General features: G+C 46.3%; 2 protein-coding genes across 5 annotated transcripts; one reads left to right on the forward strand and one right to left on the reverse strand.

The window, feature by feature from the left end:
* Positions 1-319: 319 nt before the first annotated feature.
* On the forward strand, positions 320-12146 carry BRICD5 (BRICHOS domain containing 5). Of its 4 annotated transcripts, none has more exons than XM_073648351.1 (6): positions 320-1969; positions 2300-2467; positions 6821-6961; positions 10071-10220; positions 10645-10752; positions 11081-12140. In XM_073648351.1, exons 2-6 carry the CDS (start codon positions 2444-2446, stop codon positions 11366-11368), a joined length of 711 nt encoding a protein of 236 aa, XP_073504452.1. In that variant the 5' UTR covers positions 320-1969; positions 2300-2443; the 3' UTR covers positions 11369-12140. The 4 variants fall into 4 exon arrangements, with proteins under 4 accessions (XP_073504452.1, XP_073504453.1, XP_073504454.1 ...); XM_073648354.1 differs by lacking the exon at positions 320-1969 and having other exon boundaries at positions 1982-2467; positions 11081-11234; positions 11533-12130; XM_073648352.1 differs by lacking the exon at positions 320-1969 and having other exon boundaries at positions 1979-2467; positions 10083-10220; positions 11081-12142.
* On the reverse strand, positions 10779-22646 carry MLST8 (MTOR associated protein, LST8 homolog). Its single transcript, XM_073648350.1, has 9 exons — positions 22529-22646; positions 20136-20272; positions 19914-19965; positions 18486-18648; positions 18003-18078; positions 15791-15943; positions 15043-15167; positions 14765-14928; positions 10779-12251 (listed from the first exon to the last, which is right to left on the reverse strand). The coding sequence occupies exons 1-9, from the start codon at positions 22569-22571 to the stop codon at positions 12133-12135; spliced, it is 1032 nt and encodes a 343-aa protein (XP_073504451.1). The 5' UTR covers positions 22572-22646; the 3' UTR covers positions 10779-12132.
* Between the last annotated feature and the right edge of the window lie 72 nt (positions 22647-22718).

The raw sequence follows: 22718 nt of genomic DNA on the forward strand, positions 1-22718 counted from the left end.
GAAGTGGGAGCAGGTCTATATCTCTACAGTAAGTGGGGCGGGTCTATATCTACAGGAAGTGGGAAATGGTCTATATCTACCAGAAATGGAGGCGTGTCTATATCTACAGGAAGTGGGGGCGGGTCTATACAGGAAGTGGGGGTGGGTCTATATCTACAGGAAATGGGGGCGGGTCTATAAATCTACAGGAAGTGGGAAGCAGGTCTATATCTCTACATAAAGTGAGGGCGTGTCTATATCTACAGGAAGTGGGGGCGGGTCTATATCTACAGGAAGTGGGGGTGGGTCTACATCTCTACAAGAAGTGGGGGTGGGTCTATATCTCAACAAGAAGTGGGGGCGGATCTATATCTACAGGAAGTGGGGGCAGGTTTATATCTACAGGAAATGGGGGCGGGTCTATACAGGAAGTGGTAGCGGGTCTATATCTACAGGAAGTGGGAGCGGGTCTATATCTACAGGAATTGAGAGTGGGTCTATGTAGCGCCCCGAGGGTTCGGTCGCTACAGAGGTATTGCATCTCACCCAGAGGTGTGGTATCTCACTTCCAGGTAAGGATGGAGTATGGCTCAGGACCCTAACACCCACATGCACTACGCCACATTTCCGGGGGGCAGGGCGACAATGCTCCCAAGAGTGAGCACAACTGTCCCTGTCCCTGGCTGGAGTGGGGGTCTATATCTCTACAAGAAGTGAGGGTGGGTCTATATCTACAGGAAGTGGGGAACGGGTCTATATCTTTACAGGAAGTGGAGGCAGGTCTATATCTCTACAGGAAGTGGGGAACGGGTCTATATCTCTACAGGAAGTGGGGGTGGGTCTATAGCTACAGGAAGTGGAGGCAGGTCTATACAGGAAGTGGAGGTGGGTCTATCTACAAGAAGTAGGGAGCTGGTTTTTATCTCTACAGGATGTGGGGAGCGGGTCTTTATTTCTACAGGAAGTGTGGGCGGGTCTTTATTGCTACAGGACGTGTGGGCAGGTCTTTATTTCTACAGGAAGTGGGGGCGTGTCTTTATCTCTACAGGAAGTGTGGGTCTTTATCTTTATAGGAAGTGGGGGCGGATCTCGATCTCTACATGAAGTGGGGGCAGGTATTTATCTCTACAGGAAGTGGAGGCGGGTCTATATCTCTACAGGAAGTGGAGGCGGGTCTATATCTCTACAGGAAGTGGGGGCAGGTATTTTTCTCTACAGGAAGTGTGGGTGGGTCTTGGTCTCTACAGGAAGTGGGAGCTGGTCTATTTCTACAGGAAGTGGGGGCAGGTCTATATCTCTACAGGAAGTGGGGGCAGGTCTATATCTCTAAAAGAAGTGGGGGCGGGTCTATATAACTTCAGGAGGTGGAGGTGGGTCTATTTCTGCAGGAAGTGGGGGCGGGTTTATCTCTCTGTCCCGAAAGTGGGGGTCTCTTTACAGGATGTGAGGGAGGTCTTATGTCTCTCTACAGGAAGTGGGGGGTGGCGATCCTTTATCTCTACACAAAGAGGGTATAGGTCATCTCTCTACAGGAAATGGGAGTGGGTCAAACTGCATACAGACATAAGAAAGTGTCGTTTTTTTCTTTCCAGGGCACCAGGAGAATGGCAGGTGCAATGCATGCTGGGAAAAAAAAAACATGAAGTTCCAGCTCCTAATGTGCTGGCAGAATGCTAAAGAAGAGGAACTTCCAATTATAAAACAGTGGAAGGCAAATGAGAATCGGGACACTTCCAGGACATATTATACAGCTATGTGCACCAGGAGCAGATTTACCTTGTTTTTGGGGATGAGGGCGACTTTTATGCCTTTATAATTTTGGACCCTTTTTTTTTATACAGGCATCCACTTGGGTGCAGACTGACCAGGAAAAGCTGAAGTAGATGGGCAGACATATAGATATAGTAACGGGCTTGACGTTCACCTCTCGGGGAGGACGGCGCAGATCTCTGCAGCTGTCAGTCTAGGTTGGATCTGGCCGTCCTTCACGGTAGGTGACCCCTGTGTTACTGCCTGGCACATGGCCCTGTAGGATCTGTCCTTTTCCTTGTAGTTGTCTTTCTTCCCGTCCGTCCCTGGTTCCTGCACACTGTGTCTTTTGTGACTTGCTGAGAGGCAGGAATGTGCGCACTTGGCGTCCTCTCCATCCTGCCACCGATAACGCCTTTCTTTTTTTTGCCTTTTCCCCCCTTAGTACAAAGCCCGGGTTTGTGTTTCCATCTCACTGCTTCCAGTTCCAGGGGGGCTCTTTCTTTTCTCGTCTTCCAGTTTCTCATCACAGCTCGGCCATTGTTACATTCCTGCCTCTCGAGTTTCTCAGGTGGAGCCTGGCGGAGAAGGTGGCTCTGGAGGTGCGAGCTTCCCGGGTGCTGATGGACGTGCCCTTCACCCCTCGCCGTCCCCGGACGACCATGCACAATCTGCACATTGCAAGGACTGGCGGAGATTGGGACTGTAGCACAGCATGGAGGGGAGCGCAGACTCAACGGTAAGAGGCGCGGGCGCTTTATAGGCCAAATTACCGTATTGGGGAACAGTCATGTGACCTTATAATAAAAGGGGGAACTAATTGGCAAAATATTGTCAATATTCCTGATTTTTTTTCTTGACTGTATCTCTCTATGCTCCATTTATCATGTTTAAAGATTTATTTGTTTTGCTATAAAATTATTATATTGGAGACCATTTTATGTTTAATTTCTAGCGGAGTATCATTTTTTTTTTTTTTTAGCCATTTATTATATTTCTATATATTATCACCTCTTTAGGGTCTTCTTTTTGCTTGTTTTTCGGGCAGCCCAATTTAATATTTAATGTAGAATTGGGTTGAGCGATTTAGAGGATGGGAAGGTTGTTTTTTTTTTTTTTTGTAGGGTTGCAATTATAATAAAAAAATTAAAAGTTTTCCCACATGACGGACGAGTACAGAGACATTTCCTGATTCTAAGACTGTTTTTTCGTGACATATTGTACTTCATTGTATTGGTAAAAGTTCTTCGATATCACTTGCGTTTATTTGTGAAAAAAACAGAAATTTGGCAAAAATGTAGAAAATTTAGCAATTTTCAAACTTTGAATTTTTATGCCCTTAAATCAGAGAGATATGTCACACAAAATAGTTAATAAATAGCATTTCCCACATGTCTACTTTACATCAGCACAATTTTTGAAACAAATTTTTTATTTTTTTTTGTTAGGGAGCTATAAGGGTTAAACGTTGACCAGCAATTTCTCATTTTTCCAACAAAATTACATTTTACAAAACCATTTTTTAGGGTCCACACCTCATTTGAAGTCACTTTAAGGGGCCTTTATGACAGAAAATACCTAAAAGTGACACCATTCTAAAAACTGCACCCCTCAAGGTGCTCAAAACTACATTGAAGAAGTTTATTAACCCTTCATGTGCTTCATAGGAGCTAAAGCAACGTGGAAGGAAAAAATGAACATTTTACTTTTTTCACAAAAATTTTACTTCAGACCCAATTTTTTTTATTCTCACAAGGGTAACAATAGAAAATTGACCAAAAAAATTGTTGTTCAGTTTCTCCTGAGTACGCCAATGTCCCATATGTGGGGGAAAATCACTGTTTGGGCGCACAGCAGGGCTTGGAAGGGAAGGAGCACTGTTTGACTTTTTGAACACAAAATTGTCTGGAATTGAGAGCAGACGCCATGTCACGTTTGGGGAGCACCCAAAAAGTGGAAACCCACCACAAGTGACCCCATTTTGGAAACTACACCCCTCAAGGATTTTATCCAGGGGTATAGTGAGCATTTTGAACCCACAGGTACGACACAGAATTTGATAACATTAGGTCATCATATTGAAAAGTTCATTTTTTCACAAAAATCTTGCTTTAGCCCCAAATGTCTCACTATTGCCAGATGTAACACCAAAAAGTGGACCCCACAATTTGTTACCCACTTTCTTACGAGCGCCTTGATACCCCACATGTAGTCAAAAAGTTCTGTTTGGGCAAACGGCAGAGCTCGGAGTGGATGGGGTAATATTTGAATTTTGGAGCACAAATTTGGCTGAAAGAGACGGCGGGCACCATGTCCAATTTGCAGGGCCCCTAAGGTGCCTAAACAGCAGAAACCTCCCACAACTGACCCCATTTTTGAAACTATACACCTCAAGGATTTTATAATGACACATTTGATAACATTAGGTCATTATATTGAATACGTCGTCATTAGTGTTGAGAGCAAGTGCTCGCTACTTGAGTTTGCATCGACTACTCGGGTATGCACTGAGTATCGCGAGTCCTTGAGTGACATGCTCGCGTCCCTGCCCCACATGTTTCGTGACTGTTAGCCAAAAAAAACATGCGGGGATTGCCTGACATACACGGGCTATCCCTGCATGTTTTTTTTGGGTCTAACAGCTGTGAAACATGTGGGGCTGGGACTTGAGCATGTCACTCGAGCACTCGCGATACTCAGGGCATACCCGAGTACCAGACGCAAACTAGCGAGCACTTGCGCTCAATACTAGGCGCCATGTTGTCATCATTTTTTTTTTTTTTAGACTTTTGAAAAAAAAACAATCCTAACCCCAACCCTAACTGTAATCATAACCCAACTCTAACCCCAACCATAACATAACCCTAACCCTAACACAACCCTAAGCCTAACCCTAACCCCAACCATAATCATAACCCAACCCTAACCCCAACCATAACACAACCGTAATCCTAACACAACCCTAACTCCAATCGTAATCATAACCCAACCCTAACCCCAACCATAACACAACCGTAACCCTAACACAACCCTAACCCCAACCGTAATCATAACCCAACCCTAACCCCAACCATAACACAACCGTAGCCCTAACACAACCCTAACCCCAACCGTAATCATAACCCAACCCTAACCCCAACCATAACACAACCGTAACCCTAACACAACCCTAACCCCAACCGTAATCATAACCCAACCCTAACCCCAACCATAACACAACCCTAACCCTAACACAACCCTAACCCCAACGTAATCATAACCCAACCCTAACCCCAACCATAACACAACCGTAACCCTAACAACACCCTAACCCCAACCGTAATCATAACCCAACCCTAACCCCAACCATAACACAACCGTAGCCCTAACACAACCCTAACCCCAACCGTAATCATAAGCCAACCCTAACCCCAACCATAACACAACCGTAACCCTAACACAACCCTAACCCCAACCGTAATCATAACCCAACCCTAACCCCAACCATAACACAACCCTAACCCTAACACAACCCTAACCCCAACGTAATCATAACCCAACCCTAACCCCAACCATAACACAACCGTAACCCTAACAACACCCTAACCTCAACCGTAATCATAACCCAACTCTAACCCCAACCATAACACAACCGTAACCCTAACACAACCCTAACCCCAACCGTAATCATAACACAACCCTAACCCCAACCGTAATCATAACCCAACCCTAACCCCAACCATAACACAACCGTAACCCTAACACAACCCTAACCTCAACCGTAATCATAACCCAACCCTAACCCCAACCATAACACAACCGTAACCCTAACAACACCCTAACCTCAACCGTAATCATAACCCAACTCTAACCCCAACCATAACACAACCGTAACCCTAACACAACCCTAACCCCAACCGTAATCATAACCCTACCCTAACCCCAACCATAACACAATCGTAACCCTAACAACACCCTAACCCCAACCCTAACACAACCGTAACTCTAAAACAACCTTAACCCCAACCGTAACACAACCGTAACCCTAACAAAACCCTAACCCTAACACAACCCTAACACAACCTTAACCCCAACTGTAATCATAACCCAACCATAACACAACCGTAACCCTAACACAACGCTAACCCCATCACAACCCTAACCCCAACCGTAATCATAACCCAACCCTAACCCCAACCATAACACAACCGTAACCCCAACACAACCCTAATCCCAATCGTAATCATTACACAACCCTAACCCCAACCACTGTGCATGCGCCCCCCATTTTATTTTTACAGGAAGATGACGCGAGTGCCGGGAGACGGAGGAGGAGGGCTTGGGGATGGCGGCGGTAGCGGAGGGACTCGGTAGGGGGCTTCATTTCTCTGTCCTCTGACATGTATATCATTTCAGAAGAGAGAGAAATGATTGTAACAGCGGCACTTTTTTTTTTACTTGATCGTCGCTATTCATTGAATAGTGGCGATCACGTGATCAGGTTCTCCAGGGTCTCAGCTACCCCCGGTAGGTGAAACCCCAGAGATTTTCCGACGGTGGGCGCTACAGGCATAAGTACCCCTAACTGCCACCGTGAAAATGCGTTACGGCAGTCGTTAAGGTGTTAAACAGCTGTGATCGGAATATATAGACAGAGGTAAAGGATATTTCCCATTTTAACAACTTGCTGATCGCTCACTACTGAGACCCCCACCAATCCCAGGAACGGGGTACTAAAGTGACTTTTTTGAATGGGACAATGGCTGCAAAAAGGGCACACTGATCCATTTATTTTCTATGGGACTGCTGGAGATAGTTGAGGACTGTACTCTGCTTTTAGGGAACGGAGGCGGAACCAATAACCAGGTGATACCTTGCTAAGATGGCTGCCACTAGGGGGAGCTCACTACATACAACATATAGACATTTTGCAGAATGTTGCTTTGCTCCCTCTTGTGGTCGGAACCAGTATTAGCCCCCCATAGCGGTGGCATTCTCACTATCTGGTACAGGCTCAGGAGATGAGTCCGCTTCACTCATTGTTGGTGGCGGTTGTGTTACATAGCTGCCATCTGACAGTAACTGGCGAGCACTGACATCTATTTTCCTGCAGCCTCCCACTGAAAGAGGACCCCGAGGAAGATCGAAAGCTGCCACCAGGATATTCTGGGGCTTCCTGGTCGTTGCTCTGCTCTTCTCCATCGTGGGCATAAGTGTGGTCGGAGTTTTAGGATGGAAAGATAATAAAGCCAAGGTATGAACTCATTCTGTTATTACTCTGTCTACAGGCCCCTGTGCATATACATATATATTGTGTCCCCATATAGACAATAGTTTTCGACTTTTATCTATTTTATATGAGCACCTTAAAGCTTCCCCATCCTGTCACAAAAACCTCATAGAAAACTATTGCTGCTCTAATTTCCCTCCAAAGGGTAAAACAGCTTTCAGTGCACATACCAGGCTAATATGGCCTGGAACTGTCTGTATTCGCTCTTTTTGAGTGGGTGGTTCCTGTTCATCAGCATTCTGTTAACACTATAGGAGCTGGAACTGCTTTCCCTCACTTCCCAGCATGTATTGTTCATGCACTGTTCAATAGCTTGGGTGCCCTAACTCAAAAGTTCACCTCTCTGTTGTCAATGTTAGCAGTTTAATAGAAAGGAGAGTAGGAGTAGAACGACAAAGCCCCAGTCCCACTTCCTGTAACGAGACAAAGCCCCAGTCCCACTTCCAATAAAGAGACAAAGCCCCAGTCCCACTTCCTGTAATGAGACAAAATCCCAGTCCCACTTCCTGTAGAGACAAAGCCCCAGTCCCACTTCCTATAAAGAGACAAAGCCCCAGTCCCACTTCCTGTAGAGACAAAGCCCCAGTCCCACTTCCTGTAAAGAGACAAAGCCTTAGCCCCACTTCCTGTAACGAGACAGAGCCCCAGCCCCACTTCCTGTAGAGACAAAGCACCAGTCCGACTTCCTATAAAGAGACAAAGCCTCAGTCCCACTTCCTGTAACAAGACAGAGCCCCAGTCCCACTTCCTGTAGAGACAAAGCACCAGTCCGACTTCCTATAAAGAGACAAAGCCTTAGCCCCACTTCCTGTAACGAGACAGAGCCCCAGTCCCACTTCCTGTAGAGACAAAGCACCAGTCCGACTTCCTATAAAGAGACAAAGCCTCAGTCCCACTTCCCATAGAGACAAAGCCCCAGTCCCACTTCCTATAAAGAGACAAAGCCCCAGTCCCACTTCTTGTAGAGACAAAGCCCCAGTCCCACTTCCTATAAAGAGACAAAGCCCCAGTCCCACTTTTTGTAGAGACAAAGCCCCAGCCCCACTTCCTGTAAAGAGACAAAGCCCCAGTCCCAATTCTTGTAGAGACAAAGCCCCAGTCCCACTTCTTGTAGAGACAAAGCCTCAGCCCCACTTCCTGTAGAGACAAAGCCGCAGCCCCACTTCTTGTAGACAAAGCCCCAGCCCCACTTCTTGTAGAGACAAAGCCCCAGCCCCACTTCCTGTAAAGAGACGAAGCCCCAGTCCCACTTCCTGTAACGAGACAAAGCCCCAGCAACACTTCCTGTAAAGAGACAAAGCCCCAGTCCCACTTGTTGTAGAGACAAAGCCCCAGCCCCACTTCCTGTAGAGACAAAGCCCCAGCCCCACTTCCTGTAAAGAGACAAAGCCCCAGTCCCACTTCCTGTAACGAGACAAAGCCCCAGCCCCACTTCCTGTAAAGAGACAAAGCCCCAGTCCCACTTCCTGTAAAGAGACAAAGCCCCGCCCCATTTCCTATAGAGACAGAGCCCCAGCCCCACTTCCTGTAAAGAGACAAAGCCCCAGCACCACTTCTTGTAGAAACAAAGCCCCAGTCCCATTTCCTGTAAAGAGACAAAGCCCCAGTCTCACTTCCTGTAACGAGACAAAACCCCAGCCCCACTTTCTGTAAAGAGACAAAGCCCCAATCCCACTTCCTGTAAAGAAACAAAGCCCCGCCCCACTTCCTATAGAGATGAAGCCCCAGGCCCACTTCCTATAGAGAAAGCCCCAGTCCCACTTCCTGTAGACAAAGCCCCAGTCCTACTTCCTGTAAAGACAAAGCCTCAGTCCCACTTCTTGTAGAGACAAAGCCCCAGCTCCACTTCCTGTAAAGAAGCCCCAGCTCCACTTCCTGTAAGGAAGCAAAGCTCTGCCCCACTTCCTATAAAGAGACAAAGCCCCAGCCCCACTTCCTGTATAGAGACAAAGACCCATCCCCACTTTCTGTATAGAGACAAAGACCCTCCCCCACTTCCTATAGAGACAAAGCCCCAGCCCCACTTCCTGTACAGTGACATAGACCTGCCCCCACTTCCTGTATAGAGACAAAGACCCACCCCCACTTCCTGTATAGAGACAAAGACCCACCCCCACTTCCTAAAGAAAGTCAAAGTCCCGCCCCCACTTCCTGTGGAGATGGACACACCCCAACTTCCCGTAGTAATAGACCTGCCTCCACTTCCTACAGAAAGACAGCCCCGCCCCCACTTCCTGTAGATAAAGGAAGTTAGACAGCACTATGGAGCGATTTTTCAAGGGGAAGACGATCCTTTTCATATAAAGTGACTTTCCGATCATCTACTTTTCACATTATCTCTGACTTTGTTAGGTTAACTCTTACGCTGCCAAACACATTAGATGAACGTCGGCCCGACCTGCCAATTGTAGCAGCACTAGACAATCATTTAACGTATGAAGGGAGGTCCTGACTTTCCTCCACAGCAGACATCAGGTAGAGAAGAGTCGGACATGTCCGCATTCAACATGCTCGATCCTTCGTGTCCGCGTTCAGCATTCTCGATCCTTCGTGTCCGCATTCAGCATGCTCGATCCTTCGTGTCCGCATTCAGCATGCTCGATCCTTCGTGTCCGCATTCAGCATGCTCGATCCTTCGTGTCCGCATTCAGCATGCTCGATCCTTCGTGTCCGCATTCAGCATGCTCGATCCTTCGTTCTCACAGGTGATAGGCCATCAGCGGGAGGGTGTCTGGCAGCGGCCTGGGTATAGGGAGTCAGGAGGAGCAGCTGTGGAATAAGCATCAGTAACTTGGGAAGGTCACTAGTTCCGCAGCAGAAGAGGAATGTGTTGATCTTGTGAGGGAAAGTGACCTGTCCTTACATTAGTGAGGTCAGGGCTGCCTATGATAAGGAATAAGGAGTAAACACGCATGTTATTTCTATGGATCGTGGAGATAAGTGGCTGCCTTGATGCCACTTATTTGGCGTGGGGGAGGGGCAAAAAAAAAAAAAGCCAGATAGGCTAAATAAGGTGGAGTAAAGGGGCTTCCTCCGTTCCTCTACATCAGACACTTAAAGCCGTTACTTTCAGCCTCTCTTACAGGTTGTCCGGCTGACCTACAAAAACCTGCAGGGTTCCTCCGTAAACCAGTCTGCCATTACCGACAAGCGGAGGAACACGGTCACCTATCGGGTGACCTCCAGAAATCAGACGTCGGTGGTCTTATTCGACAGCAAACATGTGAGCGGTGACGGGTGAATAACATAACGGGACACATTTAATGTGGTCTGTATTAGGATATGAGGACTTCCCTTCTCTTTTATTCGTTCCTCTGCTATTCCTCCTGGCAATCTCTTGATTGATTTATCTTGATCGGATAGTGCCAGGCACCCCCCACCTCTAGCTATCAATGTATCATACAATGCCAGGAGGAATAACAGAGGTACACCGCAATACAAGATTCTCCAAAAAACGTTTAATTATGGGAAAAACCCAACTGATCTGATATTGATGACCCATCAATATTAGATGCATAGACAACCCCTTTAAGTGTGTGTGTGTTCGTTGTAAGCTGCCAGGACACAACCATTGGAAGGCCACACACTGATCCGCACTCGTACGAGTCACGTCCCTTTAATACACTCGTCCTATATATTTCCTACAGGGACTGGTTTGCTATAAAGCTGCTGGAGAGAAATCCTGTTTCCTTCGACGGATGGAGATGAGAGATATGGAAAATATCCAGTCCTTCCTGAACATGTCTGTAGCCAAGGTCAGATATCACATCAAAGCTATGTATTTATTCACATCTCAATTTATTTGCACACGTACAAGATCATTGTGACGTTTTTACAAAAATTCCTCTTATATCTGCACAGATAATTCTGTCTGTTTGCAGTCACCACTAGAGGGCGCTCACATTTACACTGTACTCAGAAAGCTCCCGAGCTCCCTCTAGTGGTGGCTGCAGGTGGACAGAATTTTGATATTAAAAACTCCTTTTATTTACTACTGTACTCGCCTCAAAGGAGGATCATAAAATGAAAAAATGCCGTAGGGGTCACATGACATAATGCATTATTATTTTTTTTTTTTACCAGGATGGGGTCCTTTTCCTGCAGAACAACAGAACACGTTACTACCGCGAGTTCCTCGGTGTCATAGGAGGTCGGAAAGTCAATCATGAGCTTGTAGGGGAACCCGTACAGATATTGTGTGACCAGCTCCCTATTTACTGGGTAAAAAAGAGTGAAGGTGAGTCGACCTTAAAGGGGGAATCTTTTATCACTTCTGACAGTAGAGTTTTGATAAATATTTGTAGTCACCGTAAAATGACAATTCGGGAACATCTTTTCTCAGAGCTTTGGGTTGTGCCGTTCCTCTGTTAATCCTCCTGGATAATTGTGAATTGTTTGACAACGGAGGCTGCCATTTCTCTCCCTTATTGTTAAGAGGGGGCGTGTTCCTACAATGTGAGCACTGATTGGACAGTGTCAAACAGTGCAGGGACACACCCCCAGATAGTAACAATGTTATTTTCCGGTCGCTGCAGGCCCGACGAGACGCCTCATTTATCTCTGCATCGACATCTGCTTCCCTAACAACATCTGCGTGTCCGTCTGCTTCTACTACCTGCCCGACTAGGCCGAACATACGCCACCCCCCCACCCCAAAAAAATGGACTCCTCCCAGCACGGCCGATCCCTACCTAGCAAATTTTGCACAAATTGTGGGAGGAGTTACTTTCGGATTGATCGGTACGGTTTCCTGTTAACTCTTTAGTGACAGCTGGACTGTGCAGTGCATCAAGTCTCCGGCAACATGGACGACTGATCGACAAATCGGATGTTGCTTATGTACAGTTTACGGATTTCCCCCGCCGGTGACAGAAGTGGGGGATGAATATACACCGAGATGCCAGACTCCTGTCTGTATACTCCACCTTGTATGTGTGATTACATATTAAAAATACATCACTTTTCAGCGCCGGACTCCGCTCATTTACTGCTTTATTACACCGCAAGAGAGGGACGTCCTGTAGACAAATCCTCAAAACAAGAGTCCGCTGTGATCACAATCATATAATCCTCGGTCCGGTGTAAGCTCAGGCCGAAGAGTAAAGTCTCATATAAGGTATAGCGCCGCCACCGGGTCACCCCAGGACACTGTCATTAAAAGCCAGGCTGACCACCGCCTTCTGGTGACCGCTGTACTCCCTCTTGATCTCTCCGGTCTCCACACACCAAAGCCGGGCCAGGTTATCAGACGAGGCTGGAGGAGAAAGCAGAAGGCTAAATATACATCTCCACCGGCAGAATAGTGAGCGCAGCTCTGGAGTATAATACAGGATGTAACTCAGGATCAGTAATGTAATGTATGTACACAGTGACTGCACCAGCAGAATAGTGAGTGCAGCTCTGGAGTATAATACAGGATGTAACTCAGGATCAGTAATGTAATGTATGTACACAGTGACTGCACCAGCAGAATATTGAGTGCAGCTCTGGAGTATAATACAGGATACAACTCAGGATCAGTACAGGATCAGTAATGTAATGTATGTACACAGTGACTGCACCAGCAGAATAGTGAGTGCAGCTCTGGAGTATAATACAGGATGTAACTCAGGATCAGTAATGTAATGTATGTACACAGTGACTGCACCAGCAGAATATTGAGTGCAGCTCTGGAGTATAATACAGGATACAACTCAGGATCAGTACAGGATCAGTAATGTAATGTATGTACACAGTGACTGCACCAGCAGAATAGTGAGTGCAGCTCTGGAGTATAATACAGGATGTAACTCAGGATCAGTAATGTAATGTATGTACACAGTGACTGCACCAGCAGAATATTGAGTGCAGCTCTGGAGTATAATACAGGATACAACTCAGGATCAGTACAGGATCAGTAATGTAATGTATGTACACAATGACTGCACCAGCAGAATATTGAGTGCAGCTCTGGAGTATAATACAGGATGTAACTCAGGATCAGTAATGTAATGTACAGGTGCATCTCACTAAATTAGAATATCATCAAAAAGTTAATTTATTTCAGTTCTTCAATACAAAAAGTGAAGCTCCTATATTATATAGAGTCATTACAGACAGAGTGATCTATTTCAAGTGTTTATTTCTGTTAATGTTGATGATTATGGCTTACAGCCAATGAAAACACAGAAGTCATTATCTCAGTAAATTAGAATACTTTATAACAACAGCTTGAAAAATGTTCTTAAAATTGGAAATGTTATCCTACTGAAATATATGTTCAGTAAATGCCCTCAATACTTGGTCGGGCTCCTTCTGCATCAATTACTGCATCAATGCGGCAATGTGGCATGGAGGCGATCAACCTGTGGCCCTGCTGAGGTGTTATGGAAGCCCAGGTGGCTTTGATAGCAGCCTTCAGCTCGTCTGCATTGTTGGGTCTGGGGTCTCTCATCTTCCTCTTGACAATAACCCATAGATTCTCTATAATAGATTCTCTATGGGGTTAAGGTCAGGCGAGTTTGCTGCCAATCAAGCACAGTGATACTGTTGTGTGTAAACCAGGTATTGGTACTTTTGTCCGTGTGGACAGGGGCCAAGTCCTGCTGGAGAGTGACATTTCCATCTCCAAAAAGCTTGTCGGCAGAGGGAAGCATGAAGTGCTCTACAATGTCCTGGTAGACGGCTGCGCTGACTTTGGTCTTGATAAAACACAGTGGACCTACACCAGCAGATGACATGGCCCCCCAAACCATCACTGATTGTGGAAACTTCACACTAGACCTCCAGCAGCTTGGATTGTGGCCTCTTCCTCCAGACTCTGGGACCTTGTGTAGTGTGCCAGTGACTGCCTTCTAGACATCTGTCACGTCAGCAGTCTTCCCCATGATTGTGGACCCTACTGAAACAGACTAAGGGACCCTTTTAAATGCTTAGGAAGCCTTTGCAGGTGTTTTTTGTTAATTATTCAAATTTATTGAGTTAATGACTTTTGTGTGTTCATTGGCTGTAAGCCATAATCATCAACATTAACAGAAATAAACACTTGAAATAGATCACTCTGTATTGACTATATAATATAGGAGTTTCACTTTTTGTATTGAAGAACTGAAATAAATTAACTTTTTCATGATATTTTAATTTAGTGAGATGCACCTGTATGTACACAGTGACTGCACCAATAGAATAGTGAGTGCAGCTCTGGAGTATAATACAGGATGTAACTCAGGAGCAGTACAGAATAAGTAATGTATGTACACAGGGATTGCACCAGCAGAATAGTGAGTGCAGCTCTGGAGTATAATACAGGATGTAACTCAGGATCAGTAATGTAATGTATGTACACAGTGACTGCACCAGCAGAATAGTGAGAGCAGCTCTGGAGTATAATACAGGATGTAACTCAGGATCAGTACAGGATCAGTAATGTAATGTATGTACACAGTGACTGCACCAGCAGAATAGTAAGTGCAGCTCTGGAGTATAATACAGGATGTAACTCAGGATCAGTAATGTAATGTATGTACACAGTGATTGCACCAGAAGAATAGTGAGTGCAGCTCTGGAGTATAATACAGGATGTAACTCAGGATCAGTAATGTAATGTATGTACACAGTGATTGCACCAGAAGAATAGTGAGTGCAGCTCTGGAGTATAATACAGGATGTAACTCAGGATCAGTAATGTAATGTATGTACACAGTGACTACATCAGAAGAATAGTGAGTGCAGCTCTGGAGTATAATTCAGGATGTAACTGGGGTAAATATGTAAGAACACTATTCCTACCTGTTACAATGTACTGGGAGTCCCCTGAGAAGGCGCAGTCCCACATCCAGCCCCGTGACGTCTCTCCTGGGTTATTACTCTTGATACTCAGCTCTGTCATCAGAGAGAAGTTTGACGTCCTCCATATCTTGCAGGTCTGGTCGGCAGAACACGTGGCCAGCAGCCTGGAAGGGGGGAAAGGGCGTCACATCCAAAGTCGCTAAGCACAATTGTACTGTGACTATAGATGACATACGTGCACGTTCACACTGGGTATTGGTACACGAGTGCGCACTCACGTGGAATCCGGGCTGAATTTACAGCTGAGCGCGCAGCGACTGTGAGAAGGAATCTTCGTTTTCGGGATGAGCTGTGTGAGATCTTCCCCGAGGCCTCCTGTCAGGTTCCAGACAAAGCAATTTCCCTAAGATGAAGTATAAAGGTTAGGAGACAATCCGCACTCGTCAGTCTTCCTTCCTGATCCCTCATACACGTGCACGCTGGGATTGGTCAAGCATGCATGTCTTCTCAGTGGGAAGAGTTGGATATGTTGAAAACAAGGTGCCTGATCCTTCTCTTCCCAGTTATCTGCTGTCAGGGAGGGGAAGAGCTAAGGGGCTCCTCATCCACATTAGATGGTGGGCTGCACATAATAGCAAAATCAAGTGTGAATTACGGCCAATAAAACCTCAGCAGGTTTGCAGTGCCAGAGACCACCCCTTTAAGACTGTGGAAGTATCATCATTTGGCCACAACTTTAGCAAACAGTGCAGCGAAGAAATGATTTACCAGGGAGGGTGGGATGATAGGTACACATAATATTCTACTAAGTGCAAAACCAAGGTGAGGACCTGGGGCCCTTAAAGGATTTATCCATCTGACTGCAGGAACAATTCTCAGCAGCCCATTGTGCAGGGAAATGCAGCAAGACACCCTCTGAAATAAATGGGGCGGACTACACTTTACTGCCCAGCCAGGCGGCAGTTCTTCACCCCCCTTCATTCTCAGGATCAGTGAGGGCCCCATAAGCTACACGCCGGCACTCACAAAGCTGTTGACGGCGGCCATGTAACTGGCGTCTGGGTCTATGTGGACGGCGTTGACGGCTGCATCGACTTCAGGAATAAGCTGCTCGTTCTGATCTGTTTTGAGGTCCCATATGTGGATCGCTCCGCTCTGGTCGCCCACGATGAGCTCGGCCTAAGGAGAGAATAAAAAAAATAGGAAGTGATAGGAGCGTGGAACGGTGAATCCTCTTGGACCGCTAGCTTCAAATGCCACAGTTAGACAGTCATAGCAGCAATTAAGGCGTTAACAGCAGCAGGAGGAGATCATCTTAGAGGCAGATGCCGACTATGTAGCACAGCCATCATCTTCTGGATATGGTGCAGACTCTGTTCCTGAGCCTGCATCATACACAGGGTCCCAACATAGGATGTACTAGTACACCAAATATCAAGAAAGTTGCAAGAAACTCACTTGGCACAATTGGGAAAGTTATCACCGATCCACTTGCTGAAACCCTCGATCACAAAAACAGGGCTCTGAATTACAGCCCTCAGCTGTCTCCATTTGTCCCGTACACAACGATTGGAGCATGGGCTCAAATGCACGACCTCCGAACCCTTTTAATGGGACATTTCAGATCCCCATTAATATATTTTCTAGCTGGATTAAAGGAATGTAGAATTCTAGACTTTTTTTTTCTTTCTTCATCTCTACCCTTGTAACCTTGACACTGTCCCTTTAAATAGTCTGGGGGCAGAATGTCCTACATCCGTAAGATAAGTTCCCAGGACCGGCCCAGGGGCTTGGAGTAAGGATTACATTTTTGTTCTGTTTAGACACAAAAGAGCTTTGTATGAGGGGAAATCTCCCAAATAACAAGGTGGCATTGTGTCTGCGGGCTTATCTCCCGTGTAAAGCGCAGCTGCCTGCACACACCTGGCCGACTTACCTTACTAAAAGACAACTTTCACAGCGCCGCGAGAACATTATGTGCACGTGTCGAAAGAAAGGGGAACTGGGGTCTGCGCCGATCACATCCAGATATATAGGATAAGGTAACGCGCCACAAAAGCTTAGTCTGAGACTTGGTAGAAAAATCAGCCTAAAGGGTCAAGGAGCCTTAGAAAAAGTTCAAAAACTTTCTAATAAACTTTGTTTCAACTCCTCGGCTTGTTGCCAGTGAATAGAAAGCTGCTTGTCCAGGAGAACAAAGCGAGCGGGCAGTGTAAAATCAGACATGTCCGATCGACATCTCCCCCGACGATCAGTTGGCCGGCGCCCCCATACACAGAGAGTCGGCTGAACCCGTCGATATTAGTCTGATGTGTGTGGGGGGCTTTAGTTATGTCCATCCAGAGATATCAAGAAGAATTCTTAAAAACATTAAACAAAACACAAAGGACTCAATTCAGTATTGAGGTTTTATTTTTCAAAGTCCTTTTCTTTTTTTTTGTCTTCTGGTATTCATGGACAATTTTTTTTTACACCAAATTCTTCCAAAATGCTGCACGTGGTTCATGAATTTCGTGCGACATCAAAAATTCTCTTTATTTTTGTCATTTAGAGCAAGAGAGCCGCATGTTCTGCTAAAATGTAGAAAAATGTTCAGGCGCGCATAAAAAAAAAAAAAATCATTCCAGGAGGAATGGACTGGATTACAATTTGCAACTTTTTTTTTTAAAGAAGTCGCAATTGATCAATCGGTCACAGACATATGGAAATCCCTAAACCTTGCCCACAATGGCAAATATAAAAACACACACACACACACTAAGAAGAATGAAAAGAACGGAAGAAAGACACCAAAAAAGGAGACAGGTCCAGAGGCTCCCCAGACAGGCCGCGGCCAGGGCCTCACCCGTCACATTTTAGAGGTGATATTTAGTCACTTTATATTTCGGTTTTCCGTGGCAGTCTATGTATGAAGATGGTACAGCATAGTGACTCCTAGGAGCACAGTCCATACCCCAGGACCTGGCCGTGCTCCAGACAGCCATGCCAAACCTAAATGATAGTTTCCTTGTTGATTTTCCTCTTTGTGAACACTGGCTATTCATTACAATTGCTGAGGGCCTGACCACCCAGACCCATCCCAAGAATGAGGCTTTACAGAGACCCTCTGTCTTAACCACCAGCGATCAGTAAGTTCTCTTCTATCCCATGCATAGGGTAATAGGGTAGAACTTTCAATCTCTGGAGAAACCCCCTTAAAGGTGTGAATATACCTCAAGACTGGCTGCAGGGCACTTACCTGGTTGGGATGGAGAACGACACAATTGATTGGAGCATTTACTTGGAAGATTCGCTGACACTGAAGGTTCCTTGACCTGCGAATAAAACAAATAATAAATCAGAAGACTCAATGTGGTAGATGCGAGTGATTAAAGGGGTTGTCAAATAAAGACCCATAAAAGATCTTCTGCGCAGGAAGCTCTTTCACAAGTCAGAAATATTTAGGTGGCTGCCACTGTGCCCATAAAATCGCCAGCGGCTGTAATACAAAGCCACGACTGCCCGGATCAGAGAAAATTTTTATCACGGCGGTATACAAACACCTTGTAGCCATGATCGCTGGGGATTACAGACCAGGTCCATGGCGCTCAGCTGATCGCAGGCTGTCTTTATTTTATGTATTGATTTTCATATAATGATATAATTATATGGGAGCATAAATCCACCAAAAGCAATAAAAATCCTCAAATACTAATGAAGTGGAAGCAGGGAGCTGTCATACCTCAGGTCCCATATCCGGGCCATGCAGTCTTCTCCGCCGGTATACATCCAGCGTCCATCCTCGTGGAATCCGACAGATGTGATGTTCTTGCTGACGCCGTCGTAGTTTATAACAGGATTGGGGTTGTTGGAGTTCAGATCGTACATTCGGATGTGCTGATATCCTAGGAACAAGAGCACAAGGCCGGGGCGGATTAAGAAATTGGGTGAATGCAACGTGTCAGAATTATAAGATATTTATTACAGTTAAATGGGTTATCCGGGACCCCCACTGATCAGCAGAAAGGGGGAGTAGTGCTCATTTGGGCACTGTGCTGTCAATATAAGCGCCCATCCAGCACCACTGCAATACCAGACACAGATATATGGCAGTGGTGTCAGGTACGATAGGAGGGACCATTAGGAATCATACATTGAAGGCTTATCCTCAAAGGGGTTAGCGCCTCTCATGCAGAGGGTCCCCTAAGGTTGCCCTGAAGGCCACTTGCCCAAAAGTATCATGTGCAAGTCCTACTCTAGTTGATCGGACGATTAGATAATACCTTATGGTTGTGCATGAGACCTGTCACTATCCAGCAGGAGGAAGTCACTGTAACACCAGCTGCACCCCTTCCAATGTGGAAGTGTAAACCACCAGTTAACCCCTTAAAGTTCCCTACACACAAAATATTAATCATCTAACATGTATGGGAAGAAAAGGTGCAAATCGATTCACAGGACCCGGTTCACTGTCCACGTCAATAATCTGCGGTCACCGGACGGAAGTCCTGAGAACCGCTTCCTATCTGACGACATCCACGACTCCTCTCTTGATTAGCCAGCCTGGTGCAACAACAACGTCGGGGCGTGACGGACATACAACATCACACGAGGTTTGCTAATCAATAGAAGAGCCATGGATGCTAGCAGGTAGGAAGTGGTTCCTTGGCCCCTCGTCTGGTGACCACAAATTATTGACGTGGACACTTGACCGGGTCAATAAGTTGATTCGCACCATCTCTAGTATGTGGGGCATTCAGGACCCTCACTCGAAGTCTGGTTTTAAACATCTAAAATTCATGGTTCTAGGTATGGACCGTAATGTCCAGACTGGTTGCCCCCAAATTCAACAGACTCATGTATTCCTGTGTGGCTGTTGAGTTCAAAACAGACCTGCAACCATATTCCGTACTAGGACCACGACGGTCAGATAAGTAATACCGGCCTAATGATGACCGAGGAGAAGAGAAGGATGGGGCATGTTGAAGTAAAATGCCTGATCCTTTTATCACCCCAGGGAGGTCGCTGACAGAGGTGACATCGACTTATTCTACTCACCCTATTGAAAACAAATTAATTGAGCATATATGTGTATGAGGGAGGGTGTCTGACCGCTATCCAAGGTGTATGGCCGCCCCTTATCAGATGGAAATCACTGCCGGTCGCTCACCTGCAGCTGCAATCATGCTTCGATCCGGAGTCACTTCCAGAGAGTTTACTTGCTAAAACTTTCAGTCAAGGAACACAATGAAGCAGAAACACAACCTGCGTGAGGTCAGAGACACTGAACAATAGGACTATAAACAAAGGAATGGACATAAAAACCCCACACATGTATTCGACAATGGGTGACTAGTCCTGCCCTATAATAAAGAAAACGTCTGAAGGATACAGAGTCCTGGTGCTGGACGGTCCGCGTGCAGATGCCGCTATGGGCTTGCCAAAACCTCACCGTGTGGTCATATCCGGCTGTGGCGAGAATGACGGGATCGCTGCCCACGGTGCCCTGTGAGGAGTTCAACATGGTTCCTAAATATAGGAAAAAGATTAATGAAAAAGAATGAATGTTTGCAGCAGCAGCAGCAAACACCCCCTTCCTCTTTTGGACCCTCCAATATCAACACCGCTCCTCTTGGCTTGGATTGACAGCTATACTGCCCCGATATGTCCTGTCTTCATTGTGCCTTCCTGCATTGGCTCATGGGCAGTACGTGCCATACAGTAAGAAGACAATCGTGCTGAATTTTGGGGGCAAATTGCCTTACCACCCCTCTGCCGCTATCTTTCCAATGCAAACTGGGTCCTCTGCCAGTCTCATTACACAGGAAAAGCTAAGAGATGTCCAATCAGCCAGCCCCCATAAAGGACCTAGGGGACGGGAGCAGAGGGGTACGGGCGAGTATCGCTTTATCCTTCCTACAGACTATTTCCGCAGTTTTGTGCCAAAAGTCTGCAGAGGTAAAATCCATGGAGTTTTCCGCAGGTCTAAATGGAAATCAATGTGGAATTGCAGCTGTGGATTTGTCTTGGTACACCTATATATATCTTCTGTATAAATAAAAATGTAAATGTTCATTTGTTCAAAATCTTAAATCTCCGAAAGTTCTTCACCGATTGCTTTGAAATTTTGACATAACGTTGCATTCGAATACATGCATGTTTTTATATACCTACTATGTTTTTATATACCAGCTGTTGGAAGTAAAAGCAACAGCAAGAGGGGGGTGTTACGAGCTCAGTCCCAGGCTGACTCTCCTCGGCCGCTCGGCATTCTCCCTCCCCTTGTTGACATCTCAATCATAAACCCTTCTCCCTCTCCTTCATTCGCCCCAGCCGCTGCCTGTGCTCTGTTCCTTTCCTGTCCCGTGTGGGGGTTAGGGGGAAGGGGAATGACGAGACCGTCTGTTTGAGGCCAAAAGATGCTGCTGCTCATCACCACCACTGCTTGAGAGGCGGCGGCCTCTGCTCTCTGGCACCGCTGCTGCGGCTTCTTCTCCAGCAGGTGAGTCTTATTTCCGACTGCGCAACAAACGGGGGAGGGAGGGAAGGAGAGAGGGAGGCTGCACGGAGAGGCGGAGGCCACGGCCTCCGCTTTGGGCGCTGAGCTTGGCCCATGCCTCGCAGCAGTGGGCGGATAGTGAGCGAGTGCAAATCCCACTGCGCCACCGGCGGAAGTGGCACTGTGACCTGGCCGGTACCGGCACGGGACATGTCAAGCGGATCACCCCCTCCTCCTCTGCCGCCGCCTGCCTTCATCTCTGCGCCCCCTCCAGTCACAATCCCTTGGTACTAGGGAATTGCATAACTAGCAATCCCTGACATGACCGGCTCCATTGTCACACCTGACGGTGTCAAAATTTCAAAAGGAATCGGTGAACAACTTTTGGAGATTTACGATTTTGAAATTTGCAATCACCATCAATAAAGCTCAGGACCAATCTTTACAATTGTGCGGTTCACATCTAGACACGGATTGCTTCTCACATGGACAATTAATTATATGTTGTGTGTTCTAGAGTCGGCAAATCAGATAATCTCTATATCTACACAGACAATGGAACAACAAAAAATATTGTATACCCACAAGCATTGTGAAATTACATATTTTAGAAACGTGCGTTCTTTTCCATTTAACCAGACTGAGCCACAGTAACGCGTGGCCGGGTACAGCTAGTCTGTAATAAAGATTTAAAGGGTTTTCCAGTTTCAGAAAACCCCTGTCCCTTTACTGCATTTTTTTCTACTCACCCTCCCCTGGTCCAACTACTGCTCCCTATGTCTTATTGTCTGCAGTGCTCACATCATCAGCGCTGCCACCAATTATTCAATTCGACTCAGCTCATGCTGTGGAGCCGCTGAGCTCACGGATTGGCTGCAGTGCTGTTGATGTGACTTCAGCGCTGTAGACAATAACGGACATAGGGAGCAGCAGAGATTTAGCGCTGGACCGGGGGAGGGTGAGTAAATAATTGCTTTAATTTAAAAAAAAAAAAAAAAAAACAGGATTTTTTTTAAACTCTACAGTAAGTTTCCATAAAAATCCACAACATAAATGAACACATAATATCCACAGATAATCTGCTAAAACCCAGTAACTGTAGGACTGCTCACATCTGAGGGTTTGTTACAATGGCAGCAGCCAGGACAGGAAGACTAAACAACTCCCTGCCAAATCCAGCAGCTGCAGAACTACAAGTCCCAGCAGGACAGTCCAAGCCAGGGTGCTCGCCCACCACCTCCCTCTGCACATCTCCCGGGCCTCCCATCCCTCCTGCGCCTCCTCACCTCCAGTCCTGCACTGCACGTCTGCGCACAGGGATGACGTCATAGGCTCTGCTCACGTGTCCAGAGTAAGTCTCCAGCCACAACCGTGTTGTTTTTGCAAATAGACGAGACTAGACAGTAGAAGTTTTTTCCGAAAATTGTCGTCTTCCTATATGGAGCCATTTTTCCGAGGTCCAATGTAAAATGATAG

This window comes from Phyllobates terribilis, unplaced genomic scaffold (genome assembly GCF_046119375.1).
Source record: "Phyllobates terribilis strain yellow unplaced genomic scaffold, ASM4611937v1 Scaffold_9__5_contigs__length_417890890, whole genome shotgun sequence".
NCBI classification, from domain to species: domain Eukaryota; kingdom Metazoa; phylum Chordata; class Amphibia; order Anura; family Dendrobatidae; genus Phyllobates; species Phyllobates terribilis.

Excerpts from the sequence above, each read along its gene's own strand:
- MLST8 (XM_073648350.1), bottom strand. The coding sequence starts at position 22,571 with ATGACGTCATCCCTGTGCGCAGACGTGCAGTGCAGGACTGGAG. Across the intron at positions 19,966-20,135 it reads CCGTCCAGCACCAGGACTCT|CAAGTAAACTCTCTGGAAGT; the intron begins GTATCCTTCAGA and ends TGAAAGTTTTAG. Across the intron at positions 18,649-19,913 it reads AAGCATGATTGCAGCTGCAG|GATATCAGCACATCCGAATG; the intron begins GTGAGCGACCGG and ends TCTTGTTCCTAG.
- BRICD5 (XM_073648351.1), top strand. The coding sequence starts at position 2,444 with ATGGAGGGGAGCGCAGACTCAACG. Across the intron at positions 2,468-6,820 it reads AGGGGAGCGCAGACTCAACG|CCTCCCACTGAAAGAGGACC; the intron begins GTAAGAGGCGCG and ends ATTTTCCTGCAG. Across the intron at positions 6,962-10,070 it reads GGAAAGATAATAAAGCCAAG|CCTCTCTTACAGGTTGTCCG; the intron begins GTATGAACTCAT and ends CGTTACTTTCAG.